We start from the raw sequence: 14,147 nt of genomic DNA on the forward strand, positions 1-14,147 counted from the left end.
CATTAAGGACTTTGAAAGATTGACTTTGAAGGGAAAGGGATTCCCAGAAGGGCTATAGCAACTCTAGCTAGTGTTGCAAAACTGCAACATGCCTAAACCCGTGTGTGTGTGGTGTGTGTGTGTGTGTGCGCGCGCGCGTGTGTGCACGCATGAGTGTGTATGTGTGCACACGTGTGTGTGTGTGTGTGTGTGTGTGTGTTTGTGTTGGGAGAGATGGATGGTAGCTACTCACAGTTTCAAGTTCTAGGTCACATCACTGAGTAGATGCCTTTTTTTATATCATTACTTAAAGAAATGTACTCTCTAGTTTTAAATACTAAGGAAATGTTACACCAGGAAAAGAAAGCAAGTCCTGGTACTGCATCCCCCAGAGCACCCCTGGCACTTTTACCCTGTGCCAGTCTTTCACCCCTGCCCCATCCCCACCCCGACCCCACCCCCTCCCATCCCAGAGTCCCCTTCTTTCTGGGCTGGTTCTTCTGCTCCAGGAGCTTCTGTTCCCCTTGACTCGCTTTTCCATGGGCTCTAGCCTCTTGTCACCACAGCCCTGGCTCTCATGGAGCCTATATGTCGGACAGCTCTGTGTTGGGCTGCTGAGGATTCAGGAAACAGCCCATGGAGGGTGACTGTAATACTTGGGGTGCCTGGCAAATCCCTGGAGACTGACTTCCCTGGACTGCCTCAGGAGTATGAATCTGCAGAAAGAAAAATGGGGCAGGATGAAGTCTTTGGCCCAATACCTTTGGCTCCTTTGGCTGATATCTGAAGAAGCACCATCTTGGATGGGGAACCCTTGACGTACTGGGGCCATTTTAGATAAGCTAGGCCTGGAGATCATCGGAGGAGAAGAGGCAGGTTCTGCTGTCACATGCTTTACTTCTCATTCTTTGGGGCTTAAAGGTCCACCTCCCCCCCCTCACTCCCACAGCCCTTCACCTGGTCACTGCCTTCTCCAAGCTCATGGAGCATGTAGCATTCCTTGGAATTGCATTCTGGCCCTGTCACTTCCTACCTGTGAGATCCTGGGCAAGTCCCTTCACCCCCTGAGCCTCCTCTGTCAAATGGGTACAATAACACCTGGGCCATCTACGTTACAGAGTTCTTCTGATGAAAGTGCTTTGCAAACCATCAAAGCATTAGATGAACAGGTATTAACAGAAGCTATAGCACATTCACTATTGAGGGAGGCCCTTTAGCTACTGTTATCCCCTTTTGAAGATGAGGAGACTGAGGCTTAACAAGATTAAGAGACTTGCCTGGGGTAACCCAGCTAGGATGCTCTGTTGTATTCTTTGCCATGTGTTCATCCTGCCTCACTAATGAGGCTGTAAGTTACATGAGAGCAGGGCTGAGCGCACAGTAGGCACTGGCAGGCCATGATGGTGGCTTATGACCATGTTGACTGGGAAGCTGAAAGTCCACAGGGACAGAATGAAATTTCCTAGTTTGCTATCAAGGACAGTGGGATTTGGCAAGCAAAGTAAGCTTGCAGGTAGACTATTAGGAGAATAAACAGCTTTCAAACAGTCCTGTGGCAATATACTCACCAACAAACAAGAATGCTAGATGAAGAATCCCTGGTTTCTCTCATTATTAAAACTGATCTGTGGAACCTGACTTGGTCCAGCCCTTTCTGTACTGCCCTTTGCTAACCAAGTTGGTGTTAGTGGGAGAGCTGTCATGCTTTAGCATGCTCTAATTCAGACATCATTAAGGCAGACTGCCCTTTTCCACCCTGTCCCCGTCCCCACCCTGGCCCGTCAATCTTGTTTAGACTTCAGTCTGACAGGGTTGGCATGTCCAGGGACAGCAAGAAACACTATTTCTAAGAGTAGACTTCAATTAGTTAAGTGTATAAAGGCTGTTAAGTGTATAAATGTTCAGTGAGAATCTGTTGTACCCATGACAGAATCTTTCTTCAGCAGGGTCTTTTTTTGGGGGGAGGAGACCTCACTCAGGCTGAAGCCACCAGTCCCTCATGGTAGCCCCTCAGGTGTAACCTGCTCAGCCAAAGCAAATGCTCTCTTGGCAAACAGTTCTGTCTCCCCCAGAATCACTGAGAGCTGCCCCTGAAGCTCACTTGCCACAGTCAGCCTGATTTCCAAGGCAAGGTCAAACCATCAAGCTTGAGGATGGAGGAAAGAAAATTGGGAGGAAATGAGACGCCACGTTTGAAGGATTGGTTGGGGGAACTGGGGATGATGAACTGGGAGAAGATCTTCCCCATGGAATAGGAACGTTTAGGCTCGGTCTTCTTGGTCCCAGAGAACAGAACCGGAGACATTGGGCAGATGATACCGAGAGGACAAATCCCTACTCAACATAAGGGAAAACTTCCTGGCCATGTGTGTCCAAAGAGGAGATGAACTGGCTTGGTAAGTCATGAGCTCCCCATTACTAGAGACCAGTGGACCACTTCTCAGAGATGGGTTGGGGGGGGCAGACTTCTGTACAGGTACGGGCTGGACTTAATGACCTCAGAGGCCTATTCTAAAGCTACAATGCTCCAAAAACACAAGGCTGATTCCTTTTGTGCCTGGGTGTTTCTGCAAAGGTTGGAGAGCTGCATCTTATTTGAAATGTAATAGCAGGGGCTCATTAGTTAAAAAAGCCCTGGGATGAAACCTTTGGTAAAGTCATAGATGTTTAGATTTCCATTCAAGGGGCATTTGCCACTTGACAACTGTGAATTATTGGCCTTTAAAAAAAGTAAGGTCCAGATTATGAAATCTGAGTAGGTGTCTTTAAAGCAGGGAGGGCCTACCTCTATGGGAACACAAAGCTACCTTGGGGACAGCAGATTTACAGCTGCACTGAGTCCTAGAGCCACATCCACTTAGCCACTGAGGGGTCCCTTCTTCACCCTAGCCTCTCCTGCCCAGACCTCACTGCTGATCAGAAAGGAGTGGGTTGAAAAGCAGAAGGCCAGTTCGCTCCTTCTGAAGATATTACCTGAAGGCAGACCTCACTCTGGGGGACCTGGGGTGGCTGCCACTGATGGACAGGGAGCTGCTGTGTGTCGAGGATGGCTAAGTCAGTGGTGGGAATGAACATGGCGGGAGTAAATGCTGAAGGAGAAGGCAGAAGCCGATCATCCTGGAGAAACCTGTAGGAGCGGAAAGGAGTATAAGTGATATGCAGGTATTAACTCAGAAATTAAACCCCGTGCTGTTATTAAAAATGTTTCCACAAACCATCTCAGATCCCTGCCAACAGATGCTATTAAAAATAGGTTTTATCAACAACCTCAGACCATCAACCATAAATGCTATTAAAAATATGTTTTATCAACAACCTCAGACCATCACCATTGAATGCTATTAAAAAGGTTTTATCAGCGGTCTCAGACCATCACCATTAAATGCTATTAAAAATATATTTTATCAACATTCTCAGACTATTGCCAATACATGCTTGAGGCACATGTAAATTTCTCTATCTCAATGAAGGCTTGCCAGTCATGTTTAAGTGAGTCTACAAGATCAAGCTGTCCTGGGACACAAGATGTCACTAATCTCCAAGCTGTGGGTCACGGTGATGATTTGGTTCTTGGGAAAGGAGGAGATGGAACAGATGTGCCCACTGACAAGTAGCAGAGTCTCGTCCTTGAGGCAGTGGGAGAAATTCACATGGACTATGATGTCAGGCTTGCCTCCCCCGTGAGCTCCCAGTGTACTCTGGGGTAGTTACTCTGACTCCCAAGGATACTGGTTCCTTTCTCTGCAAAAAAAGGATACTAATAGCTACTCTACCCACCCCATATAGGTTGGTTAGGAGAAAATGTAGAATCAGGCACTGGGAGCCACAGGGGAACTTCGAGATCATCTGAGCCAACCCTTTCTTTTCACAGATTAGATAGGAAAATTGAGGCCTGGGAGGGTCAGTAACTTAACTCCCTATGTGACTACAGTAAAGTGATAAAGTAGAAACTCATTGAATCCAGTGTTTTTTCTCCCACACCACAGTGTCTCAGACTTTTTTGTCTTTCTTTTCAAAAATTTCTGAATTCTCATACTCCACACAAAGCCTTAGAGTCTTGACTTCAAAATAGACTCTTCCATTCTCCTAAATGCACATGAGCCTTGCCCATGAATGTTTAAATCACCCGGGCAAGCCTCTACCCCAGGCCTGCGCAATGTACAACCTGTGGGCCATAAACTCTGCAGGCCTGCTCTACACCACGGACTGGAGAATCACAGGTATATTTAAATGGCCTTAACCAAACTTGTTTCTAAGTGCTTTCACAGGAAATTCAATCACTCATTCAATGAGTTCAATTAAGCACAAGGGGAGGTGCTGGGGATTCACAGACAAAAATGAAAACAGTTCCTGCCCTCAAGGAGCTTACGTGCATCTCACTGGGAGAATACAAGGCATCCACCAACAAATGGGCAGAAGCTACATGATAACAATATATGCTCATACCTAGTACTAAGGGAATGTGGGCAGGGCTTATTGTTTCCTAATGAGGGGGAAATGATCATGGGAACCAATGGAAAGAACACTGGACTGGGAGGTTGAAGGCCTGGGTTCAGGTCCTACTCTAGTACTTACTATATGAATTCACACAAGTTACTTTGCCTTTTGAAGTCTCAGTTTCCATTTGTAAAATGGGGGTATTGATACTTGCCCTTCTTATCTCGCACTGCCCTTTGGAGGAAAGCTCTTCATGTGGGCCATGTGGGCCTGGACTTGTAATTGGACTGGGGAAGCTGGGGCTGGTGGACTGCCTGAAGTCAAGAGTTTTGAGGTCCAGTAGGGCTAAGTCTGGTATCAGTGTGAGCCCCTGGGAACGGTGGTCACCAGGCCACCCCCCACCAGGAGGGACAAACCAGTCCAGGGCAGAAACAGCAGGTCAAAGCTCTCTTGCCAATCAGTAGGGAGATGAGGCCCAGGCAACTATACTTCCAGCCTGGGTAAGATAGGGAGAGCCAGAATGAAAAGAAAAAAACCCGTTTAGCAAGCTCGCAAGCACCATATGGATGTGAGTGCTAATTAGGTATCCTCCAAGGGAAGGAGCAGAAGTTATCCAGTTACTTAGGGGAAGAGCTGGGAGCCCAAACTCTGGGCACTCCTGACTTTGGCTTCCAGCCATGTTCTTTTCAGTAGACAGTACAAAGTGTCATTATCCTCAGATTTTAAGATAGGCTGAGGAAAAAGTCTAAAAGCCTTCTGGAATTGAGCCCCAGAAAGCAGGGTAAGGAGTTGACATCGCCCCATCTCTAATGCGTAACTTCGACATGGTGAAAGAAGGTGGTAGACTCCTATTCAAACTAATGGACCAATACTCCAAAGGCCCACTGGACTTCTACTGTCTGGTAGGGGGCAGAGAACCTGGCCACATTCATTGTGTCACTCTCTAGGACTCCACTCATTAGCCTGGCTGGGTCTGTTTAAGCACAGATGGCTATTCTGCTAGTGGTTTAAACCCACTCCCTCTGGCTAACTGGCAGGGGTGGGTAGAAACCATCACTTGATCTATCCTGGTCACCAGAAGTGCATCCAAGTTTGCCTGGAGAAATGGAAGACTTTGCTCCACATACTCTGTACCTTCAGCCTGGGCTGCTATGAGCCCCAGCAGAGCAGTTTGGTTGCTATATGAAGGGCCCAACTCTGTCCTTATTTGGGGACATCAACTGGATCTCTGATAATTTTTCAAAACTTCATTGACTTGGTTAATTCTACATCTTAAAAGGATACCAATTTTTGTCTAGTTACTAATCCGCCAGATATTTTCATCCTCACTTCTTCCCATTTCTTACAGGGAGATAACTTTCAATAATTTCCAAAAGATCAGAACAAAATGGGCCTTATGTTTTGATCCAACCACCAGAAAAAGGCCACGACTAAGATGCACTTGGTCAGTTGGAAGCCTGCTAGGGCTGTTCTGGGGAGACTGCCCGATCCTGGGGGCTAGGTGTACCAATCAGAGGGGAGAAGGGGCAGCTGGACATAGCTCATACTTGGAGGATGCCTCTCCAGCTCAGCCTTGTGAATGTCACATATCAGTGATCTCACTTGGCCTTTAGAGACAAAGCCTAAGAGGGTAGAAATAAGTCACACCATTTGATTTCCCTAATAGGCAGCAATATAAGGAAAGAAACCAATTAACTTCAGGGAGCCAAATTACACAAGAAATAAGATTTTTTTTAAAAGAATGATCAAATAATAACCAAATTGTAGCTATTTCTCTTCTAAAACTTTCCAAACTCAGAGCAAACATCTTTTAGGACTGCCAGAAACAAACTAACTGTGAATCTCAAAGCTGACATGCAGTGTAATCCAAATCAACATGAATTTGGGCTGAGCTGAAGTCGTTTTGTGCATCAGTTACCACTAACATGAGTGAAGGTTTCCTTCACGAAAAGCTCTTTATCCCTGCTGGGATAAGATGAGAAAGGATTTCACTCAGCTTCCCCACTATATATGGGGCAAGCACCAGAGAGGGCCTCCATGGACCACTGGCCTGGAGGGCATAGCAAAGTTTCATGATCAGTGCCTTAGGGTAAAGACAAGGCCATCCTCTTTTTTTTTTTTTTTATTAATTTATTTTGAATTATCACCAATCACTTCCATAAGCTTTTGAGTTTTAAATTTTTCTCCCCTTCCTCCTCACCACCCTCCCCAAGATGGTGTGCAATCTGATATAGGCTATACGTATACATTCCTATTAAACATATTTTCACATTAGTGATGGTGTAAGTAAGAATTAGAACTAATAGGAGGAACCAACAGAAAAAGGAAACAAAACACAACAGAAGAAAAAAATAGCAAATAGTATGCTTCAATCTAAGCCATCCTCTTTCTAGGGTGGTCAGATACCATCCTGCTACCTTTTTTCTACCTCACTTTATGCCCCACATGTGACCCTCTAGGTCCTCGGATGTGGCCTTTTAACTGAGTCCAAGTTTCCCAGAACAAATCCTTTTATTAAGGGGATTTGTTCTGTGAAGTTGGGATTCAGTCAAAGGGCCGCACTTGAGGACTAGAGGGTTACATGTGGCCTTGAGGCCGAAGGTTCCCCACCCCTGGTCTAAACAATCAAACATCATAGAACTAGCAATTCTCAGAGCTAGAAAGGACTTCGAAAAATTATTTAGTCCCAGAGCTCATCAGAAAGGTAAAAGAACTGAGGCTCAGAACAATTAAAAAAAATCAATTGACAAGTATTTACTAAGCGCCTACTATGTGCCAGGTACTGTGCTACTATCTGGGGATACAAATAAACCAGTTCCTACTTGTAATAAGGAAGGCAACCTGAACAATAGTTGCCTAAGAATATACGAAATACATAAAAAGAAAATAAATGCAAAATAGTTAAATACAATAGGGAGGGCAGAGAGCAGGAAAGACTTCACGTAGAAGGTGGTGTTTCAGCTGAGTCTTAGAGGAAAATGATTCCGGGATGTAAACAGGAAGTACATTCCAGGCACGGAGGTAGGAAAGGCAGTATAGTGAGTGAGGAACAGAGAGGAGGCCAGCTTGGCTGGGCTGCCAAGTGCAACAGGAGGAGGAATGTGCAGTGAGGCTGGAAAGAGAGGTGGGGGCAAAGTTCTGAAGGGCTTCACAAGCTAAGCAAAGGAATTTATCTTTGATTCTAGAGGCAATATATTGAGTTACATGGTCAGATCTATACTTCAGGAAAATCACTTTGGCAGCAGTATGTAGGAAGGACTGGAGTGGGGAGAGACTTGAGGCAGGGACAGCAATTAGGAGGCCATTCCAATAATTTAAAAGAGAGTTGAGGGCTGTGTGAGTAGAGAGAAGGGGCTGGCTGAGAGGGGTGGATGTAGAAATGGCAAAATTCAGCCAGCTTCTTGGCTATGTGGGGCGAGATACTGAGGTTAATGCTGATGGCACAAAGCTGGGGGTTGGAAGAATGGTGATGCCCTAGACAGAAATAGGGAAGGCTGGTAGACAGGAGCACTTGGGACAAAAAGAATGAGTTGTGTTTTAGACATGTTGAGTATGAAATCTCAAAGAGAGACATTCAGTCGGCCATGTGGATGCCATCACCTGATGATCAGGGATGAGACTAGGGGCTGGATATGCAGGACTGGGAGTCATCTGCTTAGAGATGAGAATGAAATCCATGGGATCTGATGAGGTTGCCAAGAAGGAGAGGGTAGCCAGAAAACAGTAGGGGGTCTTGAACAAGGCATGGTTGTGGGGGGAGTGATCTGGATGACTGGATGAGAGGACAGTAGAAGCAAAGGAGACTGAGAAGATGAGGTCAGAGAGACAGGAGAGTATCCCAGCAGAACTGAAGGTAAGGGAAGAGACAGAGAAATAACCCCCTGGCTTCCCACCCAGTAACACTGCCACCAGCCCACAAACGTCTTACCCAAGGGTGATGTCTTGTTCATACTCAATCGGCTGTTGAATGAAATCAATGGGCAGTTCGGCTGAAACTGTGATGGAGTATGTCTCAGAAAACAACATGGGGTCACCATAGAGAGGCATGGAGATGCTAGTGTTCTCTTGCACACATATTTCTTGTATCTCATTTTCATTTATCACATGATGCTGCTGCTGCTGTTGCTTCAGAGACAAAAGAGATTTCTAATTATTGATGAAACAGTAGGCAAAATCACATGACGAAAGCTGACATGTCATCACGGCTTCATAACGAAATGTCCCTCTCACCTTTCTATCTATGGGTGTTGGTGCCCAGCTCAGAGACTGCATGGACCCCTACACACCTGGGTAGGCTGGTCTGGCTCCCTGTCCAAGAGCCAAATGCATACGCAAGTAAGTGTGCAATCCACGGACTCCCAAAATCCGAGCTGGAAACTACTAGTAGACCAAAGGTAGAATCGTATGCCCTGAGGCCACATCCCCACAAATACAAGGTTCACAGAACTCCTGGAAAACTGGGCTCCCCCAGCTCCCAAGCTATGTGAGTGGCTTTACCTTACCTGGCTGGGAGAAATGCAAGGCTCCCCAAGGTACTGGACTGAAGGTATAGTTGAGCTTCTGTAAGGTTTGGGCTCCACGAAATTAGGCTGGGATTTTGTTGCTGTCTTGGGTACTTTAGTTCGCCGCTGGGATGCCTTTTTTGGTTTCAGGGGCTTGGGAAGCTTGAAGTTCAATGGTGCAGGTGGCTGTAACGGCATCTGGGTGGGGAGGAGAAAGGTGGGGAAAAGCCCAAGGCTGCACTTCCAAATAGCACTAACCTTGATGTGACCTGTTACCAACCAACACTGGTCCAACTTCTCAGGGAATACATTCTGGTTATCAAAATGGGTGATGACATGGGAAATGGAATGCAATGGCTGAGAAACAGAGAAAAGGCCAATCTGGCTAGACTAGAGAGTAGGGGAAAGGTGAGTGATGAATGTAATGAGCCTGAAGAGAAAGAGAGGGCGGGCTCAGGCTGTGAAGGGCTCTAAAAGCCAAACACAGGAGTTTACACCTTATCTTAGAGGCAACGGGAGCCAGTGGAGTTCATCGAGGGTATGGTAGGACTTGGTGAAGATTTTAATGGTGGGGAGTGGGGTGGGGTGCATGAATTAGGACAGACAGTTATTAAGTGCCTACTGTGACACTTGGGTAATTTCAAGCAGAAGAGAAAGAACTAGTAGAAAAGAAGTGCTTTTAGACTGGAGGATGGAGGGAGGTGATGAAAGAGGCAATCTGCTGGAGAAGATGGGGGAGGTGATGAAAGCAATCTGCTAGAGAAGATGGGGGAGGTGATGAAAGAGGCAATCTGCTGGAGAAGATGAAGGAGGTGATGAAAGCAATCTGCTGGAGAAGATGGAGGAGGTGATGAAAGAGGCAATCTGCTGGAGAAGATGGGGGAGGTGATGAAAGAGGCAATCTGCTGGAGAAGATGGGGGAGATAAGATCAAGACCACGCGTAGAAAGGGTGGCCATGGTAAAGAGAAAGGCCAAATCACTGTCAGAAAGCGGAAGAAGGGAAGAGAGAGTATGGGGAGATGTCAAGGGGACTTGAAACAAAGAGAAGGAAAGAAAAGGAAGCTCAATTTTCTCAGGAAAGAAAGGGATAAAGTCCTCAGCTAAGAGAGTGGGAGGCTTGGGGAGGAAAGAGAAGATTGGGAAAAGCTTTTGTGGGCAGTGAGATCAGAAACCGATTAGGGAGGAATAAAAGGATTGCCTCGCTGCAGTGAGAGCCCAACTGAGATTAGACAACATATTTATAGGAGACCCCATCAGCACAGTCCTGTGACTTCTTTACTGGGTTACTGGATCATTCACCATCCAAAACAAGGAACAGAAGGGAAGTTAGGTGTCGCAGTGGATAGAGCACCGGCCCTGGAGTCAGGAGGACATGAGTTCAAATCCAGCCTCAGACACATAACACTCACTAGTGTGTGACTCTGGACACGTCACTTAACCCCAATTGCCTTGCAAAAAACCAAAACAAAACAAAAAAACAAAGAATAGGAAAACTGGTTACACTTTGCATCAGTGTAACATCAAGCAATCAGCGAGTATTTATTAGGCACTGACTATGTGCCAGGCACTGTATGGAGACACAAAGAAAAGCAAAAAACAATCCCTGCTCTCAAGGAGTTCACATTCCAATTATACATGTGTGTATATATTCTACATGTGTGTAATTTTTATACACACACACACAGAGGAAATATAAAAAAACTCTAGAGGGGAAGACACTAACAGGTGGGGGTGGGGCAGGAATGACTAAGTCTTAAAGGAAATCATACATGCCAAGAAGTGGCAGTGAGGAGCAAGAGCATTCCAGGCACAGAGAGCAACCAGGACAAAGACGTAGACATGTGGAGTAATGGAGTGCCATGTGCAAGAAGCAGAAAGGAAGTCAGTGTAGCTGGGTCAGTGTGTGGAAAGGAGTATGGTGCAAGAAGACTGGAAAGGTAGGAAGGAACCAGGTTGTGAAGAGCTTTCAAATCCAAGATTTTATATTTAATCCTGAAGGTAATAAGAATTTGAGTATATCTGCTGGAGGCAGGGGAGGGTGTGCACCATAACTGGACCTGCACTTTAGGAAGATTACTTTGGTGGCTGCATGGGGGATGCATTGGAGTAGGGAGGGACTTGGGGCAGGCAGACCCACCAGCAGCTATTTCAATAAGCAAGGCATGAGGTGATGAGGAATTGCACCAGAGTAGGAGCAGTGTCAGAGGAGAGAGAGATTTGACAGATGTTATGAAGGTAGAAACTACAAGACTTGGAACAGATTGGATATATAGGGTGAGCACAAGTGAGGAGTCGGGGACGAAACCTAGGTTTGGAGCCTGGGTGACTGGAAGGATGATGAGAGGACAAGAGAGGCACAGGGAATAAACAACTCTTTCAAGGAGCTTATCAGAGAAGAGAGATCTAGCATGATAACTTGACAGAATGGGAGGTCCAAGTGAAGGTTTTCTGAACAGTGGAGATTCGAGAGTGCTTGTCAGCAACGGGAAGGAACCAGTAAATGGGGAGAGATTAGAGATTATTAGATAGAGTGGGGATGCTGGTGGGGCAATCAGCTGGAAAAGATGGGAGGATGGAGCGTACATATGAAGGGAGCATAGCTTTGGCAAGAAGAAAGGGAGGGAGTCCATTGGCAAAGAGATGTGAGGTAAAGAAGAGGGGAGGAGAAGCTTGCTGAGAATAGGGAGCAAGGGGAGGGGGCATCATAAGAGACAGGAAGAGAGAGAACCTTCAGTGAGGTGAGGGGGCCAGAAAAACAATTTGAGAGCAGTAGAAGGATTGCCTTGCTGCCCAAGGGCCAGACAGAGACTAGATACCATAAATTTGTAGCCAATTCAATAGGCAAGGTTTCCTGACTTCCTCCAGCTCCTTTCAGTAACATGTGAGTAGGAGCAAAGGAGTCAGATAATAAGAATGATCTGGGGTTCAGGTTTGGTAAGGCACGATCAGTGATAGGACATGCCTCTTTGCTTGTCTAAAACTAAGGCAGCTAGGTGGCACAGTGGACCTTTGCTGGCCTAGGAGTCAGGGAGACCGGAGTTTGAATCCTTTCTCAGATACTTATTTAGCTGTGTGACCCTGGGCAAGTCACTTAGCCTCTCAGCCTCAACTTCCTTATCTGTAAAATGGGAATAATGACAGAGTTGTTGTGACAATCAAATGAGATAATACTATTTGTAAAGAGCTTTGCAAACCTTAACACAGACATTTAATCTCTTTGAAACGTAAGCTTCAAAGACTTAATGGGAAAAAAAAACCCAACAACATCCACCCAACAAAAGCAGGCCTCCATACCTTCCCTATACTCCTGGTGACCAGCATCACCTCCACCCTTCCCCCTACTTCATCTTAAGTGGTTTCCAAATGTTAGACCAATTCCTTTGGAGTTCATCCCCAAACACCAAATGTGAAGTTGCCAAGACACAAGAAAGAAGGGCCACCTGCAGCTTGCTTGCTGGCCTCCCTACTGGGGGAAGGCAAGTGCTTGGTAAGCCTTAGGGCACTAGGGACCTGAGAGTGGAGGTGATTGTTACTGACAGGAATATTTGCATATGTGGTAGAGTCTCGTTTGGTGCTGGAAGAGATAAAGAGTTTAGAAAAGACCCCATCCCTGCCCTCATGGAGCTTGTGGTCTAGTAAAGGGATGAGGCAGAGAGAGAGAAAGAGAGAGAGATATTCCTATCAACAACTTCTATCACATGAACTCTGAGATGACCCTGGATTTTGAGCTAATAGGAAACCCAACTGGTCCAAACTCAGTCTGGTGGCTGGGTGCTGCTCACTCACTGCTCATGTCTGCTGCTTTATCATCCATCAATTGGGGGAAAAGTCCAATTGCTTGGGTTTTCTCTCCCCCAGAAGGTTTCTGGTGGACTCAGGCCCCATCTTCAGCAGACAGAGTGCCTTCAGTGCCCACCCACTCTCCTTTCTTAGGGTTCCCCATACCTAGTGTCAGCCTGAAGCTCCCGTATTGAGGCCTCCTCCTCAGGCCTCCCCAGCCTTGGCCTTTTTCCTTACTCATTTAGCCGTCCTCATCTCCCATTCCCTGCTACATGACAGCTAACTTGTTTGAGAAAATAATCCAGCATAGTTTGTGAATGTTTACATCCTAGGACACATATATGTACATCTTTAGCCAGGACTTCAGTGAGGAGACACTGAAAGCTGAGGCACTGACCCCAGTGGTGGGAATTTCAGGCACTTCCAGGACAACAGGGGAGACTTTTAGGGGCAAGTGGGACCTCACAGTCTAGAACTACTCTCCAGTGATCTTAGAGCTTTGCTGGATGCTTTGTGGTCTTGACCTGGCTTCCTGTTTGCCATAGCTACTATTCTTTGCATTTGCATAGGAGGAATGTGGCAAAGTGGAGACAGGTTGGCCATGGGAGTCAGGAAAACTTGGGTTCCAATCCTACCTCCAAAACTTTCTAGCTGTGTGCCCCTGAGCAAGTGACTTCTCTCTGGGCTGCCACTGTAGCATGAGGGAGATGGGTTCAAAGAGCTCTCAGGTCCCTGCTGGCTCTAGGGTCTAGGATCCTATGACCTTACGAACCCTGACCTGGATTCCTGGATGTTCCCTTGCCTAGTGGTCTGGTATGCCTAACCCTGGCCCACATTGGGACTTGAGGGCCAAAGGAGATAACGAACCCACCCCAGCAGCTCAGCCGAAGAGGCTCAAGAGCACACTGCCGATAATCTAGCTGGGAGGAACCCGAGTCCCCACCAGATTTGGGAGAATGGGTTCATTTTGATCAACACGGATAATCCCACAGTGTCTTTGTGCATTATGCTGGACTATTCTCTACAAGGTAGCTGGCCTGCATTACCTTGAAACTGTGTGTCAATTTGCCCCCACATGTGGAGACTGACCTCCCTCAAAATGCAGCATTTCTGAAAAACCAACACGATTTCTTTCCTCCTCATTTCTCCAAAGCCTGTTACAGCTAGAAAGGAATTTGTCTTTGGTCACTTCCTGACCCCTCCCCGATCAGAAAGCCCAGAATGCAATCAAAGAAAGTAAAAAGAAGATAATGAGGTGTTAAACTAACTAACAGATGCCCAGCCATGCCCAGCGGCTGCCTTTACCAGTGGTAAATGAGTTCCTTGATTGAATTGGAAAGGGAACTATGCCTTCAGGGGACCCTTAAAAGTCAAACAGTTTGAAAATGACTTAGTTCAGGAGAGTCCAAGCTAGGAAGAGCTTTCTGAGATGTAACCTGTGTGCCTGG

The 14,147-nt window shown here is 46.4% G+C and overlaps 1 protein-coding gene across 2 annotated transcripts in view; it reads right to left on the bottom strand.

The window, feature by feature from the left end:
- Nucleotides 1–459: 459 nt before the first annotated feature.
- The window catches only part of PASD1 (PAS domain containing repressor 1), a 101,718-nt gene continuing 88,030 nt past the window's right edge, over nt 460–14,147 (bottom strand). For both annotated transcript variants that reach the window (XM_078147804.1, XM_020975087.2), the window contains exons 18-21: nt 8,919–9,116; nt 8,345–8,541; nt 2,953–3,106; nt 460–695 (exon numbers count right to left, since the gene is read on the bottom strand). In XM_078147804.1, coding sequence (XP_078003930.1) covers nt 564–695; nt 2,953–3,106; nt 8,345–8,541; nt 8,919–9,116 — 681 coding nt within the window. In that variant the 3' untranslated portion in view covers nt 460–563. The remainder of the gene's footprint in view (nt 696–2,952; nt 3,107–8,344; nt 8,542–8,918; nt 9,117–14,147) is intronic.

This window comes from Phascolarctos cinereus, unplaced genomic scaffold, assembly GCF_003287225.1.
Source record: "Phascolarctos cinereus isolate Bilbo 61053 unplaced genomic scaffold, phaCin_HiC Scaffold_8;HRSCAF=390, whole genome shotgun sequence".
Classification (NCBI taxonomy): Eukaryota; Metazoa; Chordata; class Mammalia; order Diprotodontia; family Phascolarctidae; genus Phascolarctos; species Phascolarctos cinereus.